The sequence below is a fragment of the Callithrix jacchus genome, chromosome 10 (assembly GCF_049354715.1).
Source record: "Callithrix jacchus isolate 240 chromosome 10, calJac240_pri, whole genome shotgun sequence".
Taxonomy (NCBI): domain Eukaryota; kingdom Metazoa; phylum Chordata; class Mammalia; order Primates; family Cebidae; genus Callithrix; species Callithrix jacchus.
The window spans coordinates 114,105,308-114,114,986 of record NC_133511.1 but is presented as its reverse complement, the minus strand read 5'-3'; the positions used below and the strand labels follow the sequence as shown (position 1 = coordinate 114,114,986).

At 35.1% G+C, this 9,679-nt stretch overlaps 1 protein-coding gene across 1 annotated transcript; it reads right to left on the bottom strand.

Annotated features, from left to right (window-relative positions):
• Positions 1-873: 873 nt before the first annotated feature.
• On the bottom strand, positions 874-2,587 carry OR8K1 (olfactory receptor family 8 subfamily K member 1). The gene has a single exon (XM_002755262.6). It carries the CDS (start codon positions 2,562-2,564, stop codon positions 1,632-1,634), a length of 933 nt encoding a protein of 310 aa, XP_002755308.1. The 5' UTR covers positions 2,565-2,587; the 3' UTR covers positions 874-1,631.
• Positions 2,588-9,679: the final 7,092 nt, after the last annotated feature.

The following is a 9,679-nucleotide window of genomic DNA, read 5'->3' as shown; positions in this document are numbered from 1 at the left end:
CTGATTCATAAAAATTAATATGTTTACGAGGGGGATCAGATGTTATCAAAGTCAGAAGTAAACAAATTTGATATGATTGGATAATGTAATTTTGTATTACTATTATTATGATCAATTTATGTTTAGATGAAGTAGAATACAGTGAATGAAAGAAGAGGAAAAAGAAAGAAAATAAATGGATCTGGCTAAAGACACCATGGTTCATTTTCTGATTCAATTTCTCACAATTTTACTTTGAACACTAGATTAAATTGAAACAGGCAAAATTAGAAAAGTGTATATATTTTTACAATCTAAAAAAAGAGGCCCATTGAAACAATGGGACAATATTAAAATGTAAGGAATCCATTTATTTGCTGAGCGAGAGTACACAATGTAAATGCAGCATTATGTTAATATACATTCCATGCCACTGTGTATACAGGCTCGTGAGGGAGACAAGACAGGAATGAAAATGCAACTCACCCTCAAGTGTATCAGTTTTCTTTAATCTGTGTTATTATCTCCATATATTTTTCTCAATTCTATATTAATACCATTACAATAGATGACCAGATAACTCATTTATCTTCAGGCTGTCAATTCTAAATCAGTGTATCAGGAAGTTATCAGAAACCAGTATTTGCAATAGTGATAGGATCTGTCAAGGAAGATCTAGAATATCCAGTATTTTTCTCATCACTCCTAATCAAAAGCCTACTTCATCTCTAACATATACAATATTAACTTCATCTGATTGAAAACCTCATTCTAAGGTAGCATACTTTATTGTGTTCTTAGCTTTAATTTTTAAACAGCTTCCCCTCCCCTCCTCTCCCCTCCCCTCCTTTCCCTTTCCCTTTTTCCCTTTTGCCCTTTTTCCCCTTTTCCCTTTTTCCCTTTCCCTTCCCTTTTGAGGCGGAGTCTTGCTCTGTCACCCAGGCTGGAGTGCAGCAGCATGATTTCAGCTCACTGCAACCTCCACCTCCCAGGTATAAGAAATTCTTCCGACTCAGCTGAGACTACAGGTGCACACCACCGTGCCTGGCTAATTTTTGTATTTTTAGTAGAGACAAGATTTCACCATTTTGGTCAGTCTAAATAGCCTTTTCATGTTGTGTTATAATCACATATTTACTTACTGTCTGGCAAAAAGTACAGGTTGCACTAAGAAGACAGGTTTTGTCCAGAAAAAGAGGAAAACCTAATTACTTTCTTGCTTCCTATCTAGCCTACACGTTCTTTCTGGTTCAATCTTGTTTATCTTTGATACCCAGTGCCTGCTATGAAATATCTATTACTAATTTTCTGGTTACTTTTACTCTCTTTGAACCATATAAGCTTTTCTTTTTAACTCTGCAACTGTAAGCTTGATGTAATTTGCCTTATTTATAAATAGTAGAGGTTCCAATATGATCTTGAAAATTGCTTAGGACATATATTACCTGAATATAGTATTTATTTATTCCATTGAGGTGACAAAGAGTATGGGTTGCTCTAAGAGGATATGTTTTGTCCAATAACAGAGGAAACCTAAGCAGATAGAATATTTCTACTTTTTGATGTTATAATTAGTTGGACAGAATTCTAAACAAAGATTATTGTACACAACTATGCAGCTGGATATAATGGTATTAGGTGGGAATTTTGAATCAATTGGTCAAAGTTCTCTTTAGGGCATCTTTTACTTCTCTGTTCCTTAGGCTATAGATCAATGGATTCAACATAGGAATCACCAGGGTGTAAAACACTGAGGCCATTTTATCAGTAGCCAAAGTATGACTGGACTTGGGTTGCAAGTAAATAAATAATAACGTCCCATAGAACACAATCACCACTATCAGATGAGAGCTACAGGTGGAGAAGGCTTTGTACCTTCCTTCCTTTGAATTCAGTCTGAGAATGGCCACTAGAATAAACGTGTAGGATATGAGAACAATTGAGAGGGAGAAGAGCAAATTACAGCTTGAGAAGATCAAAATTATTAGTTCTAATTCATGTGTGTCAGAACAGAGTATGGACATCAGAGGGATAGAGTCACAGTAAAAATAACTGATGATGTTTGAGCCACAGAAGGACAGTTTAAATAACTTAATTGTAAGAAATAGTGACACAAATGTGCTATAAAGATAGGGAACAAGTACCAGCACCCAACACACTTTCTCTGCCATGATGATCACATACAGAAGAGGTTTACAGATGGCTACGTAGCGATCATAGGCCATTGCTGATAGAATAAAGAGTTCAGTGATGATGAAAATCTCAAAGAATGCTAGCTGAGTGGCACACCAATTGTAGGAAATTATATTTTTGTTTACTATGAAGTTTACCAACATCTTCGGGGCAATAACAGTGGAGTAACCAAGATCAGTAACTGACAAATGCCTAAGGAAAAAGTACATGGGAGTTTGTAGCTTGGAGTCCAAGTAGGTCAAGATAACCATGCCCAGATTGCCCATCACTGTGGCCAAGTATATGATGAGGAATAGTCCAAACAGTGGAGCCTGCAGCCCAGGGTTGTCTGTAATCCCCATGAGAATAAATTCAGTCACCTTGGTCACTGCTGTGTGATTGTGCTTCTCCATATGGTTTATCTTGGTGACCTGTGCAAACTATAAAATCAGTATTTATTGTATTTGATACACTATCTTCTAAGAAAATTAACAATATAACAGATAAGCCGTAGAGGTATTTCCTTTATTTCAAATTCTAAATAGAGACTCCTCTTTCCATCAGGTAAAAACCACACAAAGCTACACTCACATTCATTAAAACTTCGATAAAGTGTGAATTTAAAGGGGCAAGATATTTTGAAGTTGTTGTTTTCATATAGCTACTCTGACCTAATTTTTTTGACCCAAAGTCATTTTTAGTATGTAAAAGTAGCTGCCACTTCTGTTTCTGCTTACCACAATTTTCAAGTAATTTGTAAAACAAATATCTATACCTAAACCATTAAATTTTACATTTTTGCTGATCATTGAGAGGAGCAAGACAAGATTTTCCAAACTGTTGATGGAGTAATGAATCAGGCAGTAAGTAGCACATCTCTGACCATTCTATACATGTCAATACTTCTCTCTATGAATTCAACTTGTTTACTCAAAACAAAATTTATGCCATAATTTGAGAATTTTGTTAATAATCTCTATCCTGTCTGCATTTGCCACATCTGAACTTTTTGCCTATTGAACTGCTCCTTCTGCTGATCCCCCAATTATACATCATTCGTCTTCAGAAAAAGGACCTTGTCATTCTTACAATTCACGAACATTTAAGAGAGAATCATAAAAAAGGGCTCAGCGGATAGAGAAATACAAATGAATATCAATAACCTAAGGAAATCCATTGTGTGCTAGGCAATTTTGCAAGTGTCTTACAGATATTAACTCATTTGATCTACACAATAACACTAGGAAGTAGTCAGTAATACCATCCCCATTTAAAAGAAAAAGAAACTGAGGCACAAAGAGTTGGATAACTTAAAGATCATCACATTATAAGTTGTAATGTCACGATTCAAATAAAGTCATTCTGCCTTCAGAATATGTTCTCATAAACACTGTAACACACCACTTCTCCATTAGAGACACCCTTCATTGATAGGAAATGAGAATGAGACAGGAAAGACACAAGGTAAATAATGATAGACAAAGATCTTTGCTAAAATAGATGACTGAAGCATGAAGTAATTTGAAAGCTAAGGTGGCATAAACAATGAATAGCACCAAGTATTGGGGACTGTATAAACAGGTCTGTCTGCACATCTGTCCAATTGATGACAGAACAGCATATTGCAACGGAGGAAATAGTTTTGCAGAGTATGAGACCCTTCAAGATTTTGGGTGACAACCTACTTTAAGGATGTACCCTTGGACGTTTTCTAAGATCAACATTTCTACTTACCTCAATGGAGAGTCTGCTTTGCTTTCTACTGCTTTAGGTCTCATAGGTGGCTACAGAATAGATTTAAATTTTTTTCTAACCCCTTGAGACTCATTGTGTTGGTGTTTTAATCTGACTCAACATTAAACAAATTGTTCATAATTACCCGAGGGAAAGTGCCTTGGATATCTGTTGGTTATTCTCTGAATGTCCCACTTAGAAAAAGTCGTAAGTACTTATGCCTCTGCCTAACTGAATAAATAAATTATACAATATCACTAAAGACTGGAAATCACAAAGGCCAGTTTCATCACTGCATGCAAATATTACATATATAATCCCCAGAAAGTCACAAGTAAATGGAATAATGACTTTCTAGAAGAATTTTTCTTTGTTATTGGTTTTCAGAAATTTGACTATAATGCATTTTAGCATAATTTCCTTTTGATTTACCCCACTTGGAATTATTTTAGCTTTTTATATGTCCAGGATTTAAAAAAAAATACATTTAGAAAAAAGTTTTGGCCATGTTTTTTTCCTATGTGTTTTCTGCACTATACAATCTCTTATTTCCACTTAGACTTAACATTAAACATGACTGAAAATAACCTGTTATTGTTGTAGACGTCACTAAGACTTCATGGTTTTTGCTCAATATTTTTTTACTCTGGCTTTATTTTCAGTAGGCTTCATTGTTGACTGTTTAAGTAATCTTTTGTTCAGTGTATAACATGCCATTGTTCTCATTCCATAGATATTTTTCATATCCAATACTCTATTTTTTTAGAAGTCCCATATCTGTTGTTTCTTAAATCTTCATTTTTTTTTCTCACAGTGTTAATGTTTTTGTTAAATCATTTAGTATACTGAACATATTCATAACAGTTGTCTTAAATCTCTTGCCTGCTATTTTTATCATTAGACCATTTCAATATCCACTTGAACTATCTCCAAGATAGGGTCACATAGTCCTGCTTTCTCAAATGCCTAGTATTTGTGATTGGATGGTGAATATTGTGAATTTTGTGTTAACGAGTGCTGTATATTTTTGTATTGTTTTCCGAAAGAATATTAAGTGTTTTAAACAAAGATTAGTCAGCAGTATTTGACACTTGTTTTCAAGCCCTCAGAAGCATTTGGAATAACATTTGCCTCTGAAATCTCTAGTGGGTGCCCCGTTATTGATCAAGGATGACACATTCCAGCTTTTTTGGAACTAGAATATCTTCTTTCCCAGTGTGATGCCTAAGAATTGTTCAGCTTAAACTTCTTAGGTCATTCTTTGAAAAGCCTTGTGGACATTTGATATAGCCATGCATAATTTAGACTTCAGACTCATTTCAAAGGGATCTTGAAATGGAGGAAAGGATGAAAAATAATAACAAAAATAATACATGTAAGAAACAAATAGCAATAAGTAGAAAGTATGTCTTCTAGTATCTATAATTATTTTTAAGTTTCAACTTTTATTTTAGACACAGAAATACATGAGCAGGATTGAAACATGGGTATATTGCATGATACTGGGGTTTAAGATACGGTTCGTTCACTCATGTAAGGAAGCACAGTACTCAATAATTAGTATTTCAACAGACACCCTTCTCCCACTTCACATAGTCCACAGTGTCTTTTGTTTACATGTTTATAACCATGTTTGCTCAGTGTTTAGCTCTCACTTAAAAGTGAGAACATGCAGTATTTTGTTTTCTGTTCCTGCTTTAATGACGGCTTCTAGCTGCATCATGTTGTCAAAGAACATGATTTTATTCTTTTTTTGTGGCTTCATAGTACTCCAGGATATGTATGTAACTTATTTTCTTTATCCAATCCAGCATTGATTGACACATAGGTTGATTTTATGCTTTTGCTATTGTGAATAGTGTGATGATAAACATACCTGTGCATGTGTCTTTTTGGTGGAATGATTTATTTTCCTTTTGGATACATAGCCAGTAATGGAATTGCTGGGTCAAATGATAGCTCTACTAGTATTTTGAGAAATCTCCAAACTGCTTTCCACAGTGGCTGAAATAATTTACATTTCCATCAGCAGTGTAAGCATTTTCTTTTCTAGGCAGACTTGCCAGTATCTGTTTTTTTTTTTTTTTAATTTTTTAATAATGGGCATTCTTACGAGATCAGATAGTATCTCATTGTGATTTTGATTTGCATTTCTGATTATTACTACTGATTAGCATTTTTACTTGTTTGGTGGTTACATGTAAGTCTTCTTTTGAAAAGTACCTGTTCATGTCCTTTTCTGATATTTTAATGGGTTTGTTTTTTGCTTGATGGTTTGTTTAAGTTTCTTAGAGATTCTGTATATTAAACCTTGGTCAGATGCATACTTTGTGAATATTTTCTCCAATTCTGAAGTGTCTGTTTACACAGTTTATTTTGCTATGCACAAGCAATTTAGTTTAATTAAGTCTAACTTGCCAAATTTTTGTTTTTGTTGCAACTGCTTTTGTAGACTTATCCCAAAATTTCTTGCCAAGGCCGAGGTCCAAAGAGTAATTCCTGGATTATCTTCTAGAATTTTTATAATATGAAATTTTACAATTAAGTCTTTCATCCATCTCGAGTTAATTTCTGTGAGAACAATTTCAATATTCTGCATACGGTTAGTTAGCCTTCTCAAAACTAGTGAGTACAAGTTCAATATTCTGCATATGGTTAGTTAGCTTTGTCAAAGACAAACGGTTGTAATTGTATGGCTTTATTTCTGAATTTCTCTTTTGTTTCAGTGATCTGTGTTGTAGCTGTATTATGTTTTTTAGATTACTGTAGCCTTACATTATAGTTTGAAGTTTGGTTGAGTGATGCCTCTGGCTTTTTTCCTTTTGCTTAGGATTGCTTTGGCTATTTTGGCTCTTTTTTTGACTCCATATGACTTTTAGGATATTTTTTTTTCTAATTCTATAATGAATGATGCTGGTAGTTTGATATGAATAACACTGAATCTGTCAATTACCTTGACACTATGGTCACTTTAACAATGTTGATTCTTCCAGTCTATGAGCATGCAATGTATTTCCACTTATGTCATCTCTGATCTATTTCAGGAGTGTTCTGTAGTTCTCTTTGCAGAGCTCTTTTGCCTCCCTCACTAGCTGATTCCTTGGTCCTTCATTTTCTTTGTGACTACTGTAAATGGGATTGTGTTCTTGATTTGACTCTTGGACATTTAGGAGCCTCTTGGTGGAGGCTTTAAGGTTTTCTAGGTACAGAATCATATAATCAGTGAAGAGAGATAGTTTGACTTTTTCTGTTTCTACTTTTATGCCTTTTTTGTTGTTGTTCTTGACTCATTACTCTGGCTAGAACTTGTAGTGCAATGTTAAATACCAGATCTTTGTACATCTGGTAGAATTAGGCTGTTAATTTTTCTAATCCAGGGCTTTTTTTATTCAGTTTTAAAACTCAAAATTGGTCTAGTCAGGGTTTTAATATATTCCTAATTTAATCTTGGGCTATTGTGTATTTCCAAGAATTTATCAATTTCATCTAGATTTTCCAATTTGTGTGCATGGAGGAGTTCATAGTGTTCTGAGGCTGTTTTGTATTTTTATGAGAACAATGTAACATCACATTTTCATCTCTGATATAGCTAGTGGTCTATCAGTCTTGTTCAATTTTTCCAAAGACTCAACACTTGGTTTTATTGACCTTTTGTGTCAATTTTGCTGTCTCAGTTTTGTTCAGTTCTTCTCTAACTTTTTTCCTGCTAGCTTTGGAGTTGATTTGTTCTGTTTTTTGTTTGTTTTTTTTCCTAGTACTTGTAGGTGCAAAGTGCCATTTTTATTTTGAGATCTTTCTAACTTCCTATTGAAAGTATCTAGCACTATAAACTTTCCTCTTAACATTGCTTTAGCTATATCCCAGAGATTATGGCAAGTTGTTTCCCTATTTTCATTAATTTAAAAGTTTTTTTAAAATTTATGTCTTAATTTTAATTTTGATGTTCACCTAAGAGTTATTCAGAATAAAGCTGTCTAATCTTCACTTATTTGTTTCATTTTGAGAAATCTTGTTGATGCTAATTTCTATTTCTATTGCACTGTAGTGTGAGAGTGTGCTTTTGATTTTTTGAATTTGTAGAGACTTGCTTTATTACTAAATATATGGTCAATGAGAAGAATATCTATTCTGTGGCTGTTGGGTGGAGTGTTCTATAGATTTCTATTAGATCTAATTGGTCAAGTGCCAAGTTTGAGTTCAGAGTTTCTTTGTTAGCTTTCTGTGTCAATGATCTGCCTAATGCTGTCAATGGGAGTTGAACTGTCCCACTATTATCCTGTGGCTAAGTATTTTCATAGGTCAAATACAAGCGGTTATATGAATCTCAGTTCTCCAAAGTTGACTGCATATTTGTTTAGGAAAGTTAAGTCTTCTTATTGGATTGTACACTTTATTATTATGTAATTACCTTCTCTATTCTTGTTATTGGTTTAAAGTCTGTTTTATCTAACATAACAATAGTGATTCCTTCTCTCTCTCTCTTTTTTTTTTTTTGAGACAGAGTTTCACTGTTGTTACCCAGGCTGGAGTACAATGGCGCAATCTCAACTCACTGCAACCTCCGCCTCCTGTATTCAAGCAATTCTCCTGCCTCAGTCTCCCGAGTAGCTGGGACTACAGGCGCGCACCACCATGCCCAGCTAATTTTTGTATTTTTAGTAGAGACGGGGTTTCACCTTGTTGACCAGGATGATCTCGATCTCTTGACCTCGTGATCCACACGCCTCAGCCTCCCAAAGTGCTGGGATTATAGGCATGAGCCACTGTGCCCGGCCCTCTTTTTTGTTTTTTATTTGCATGGTAGATCTTTCTTCATCCTTTTACTTTGAGCCTGTGGGTGTTAATACATGTGAGATAGGTCTCTTAAAAATAGCAAATTGTTGAGTCTGTCTTTTTTTTTTTTTTTTTTTTTTGAGACGGAGTTTCACTGTTATTACCCAGACTGGAGTGCAATGGCACGATCTCAGCTCACCGCAACCTCCACCTTCTGAGTTCAAGCAATTCTCCTGCCTCAGCCTCCCGAGTAGCTGGAACTACAGGAGCTCACCACCATGCCCAGGTAATGTTTGTATTTTTAGTAGAGACGGGGTTTCACCTCGTTGGCCAGGATGGTCTCGATCTCTTGACCTCGTGATCCACCTGCCTAGCCTCCCAAAGGGCTGGGATTATAGGTGTGAGCCACCGCGCCTGGCCTGAGTCTTTTTATTCACCTTGCCACTCTATGTCTTTTAAGTGGAGCATTTATCTCATTTACATTTAGGGTTAGTATTTATATGTGATATTTTAATCCTGTCATTTGTGCTCTTAGCTGGTAGTTATGCAGACTTCATTGTGTAGTTGCTTTGTAGTGTCTGTGGGCTGTGTGTTTAAGTGCCTTTTTGCTTAAATGCAGTAAATGTCTTTTTTTAGCCATAGAATGGATATTTTCTATTAAAATGTCACAATGATTATTTCCTTAGAACAGAATAATAACTATTTTAAAAATAAATTCAATTATTGTATCATCAGGAATAATTTCTTTTTCCAGTGAGAAACAATCTAAAAAAGAAAAAACAATTTTTTTTATTTTTTATTTTTTATTGCATTTTAGGTTTTAGGGTACATGTGCAGAGCATGCATTACAGTTGCATAGGTACACACATGGCAGTGTGTTTTGTTTGCTTTCTCCCCTTCACCCACATTTGGCATTTCTCCCCAGGCTATCCCTCCCCAGCTCCCCCTCCAACTGACCCTCCCCTTTTCCCCCCAATAGACCCCAGTGTTTAGTACTCCCCTCCCTGTGTCCATGTGTTCT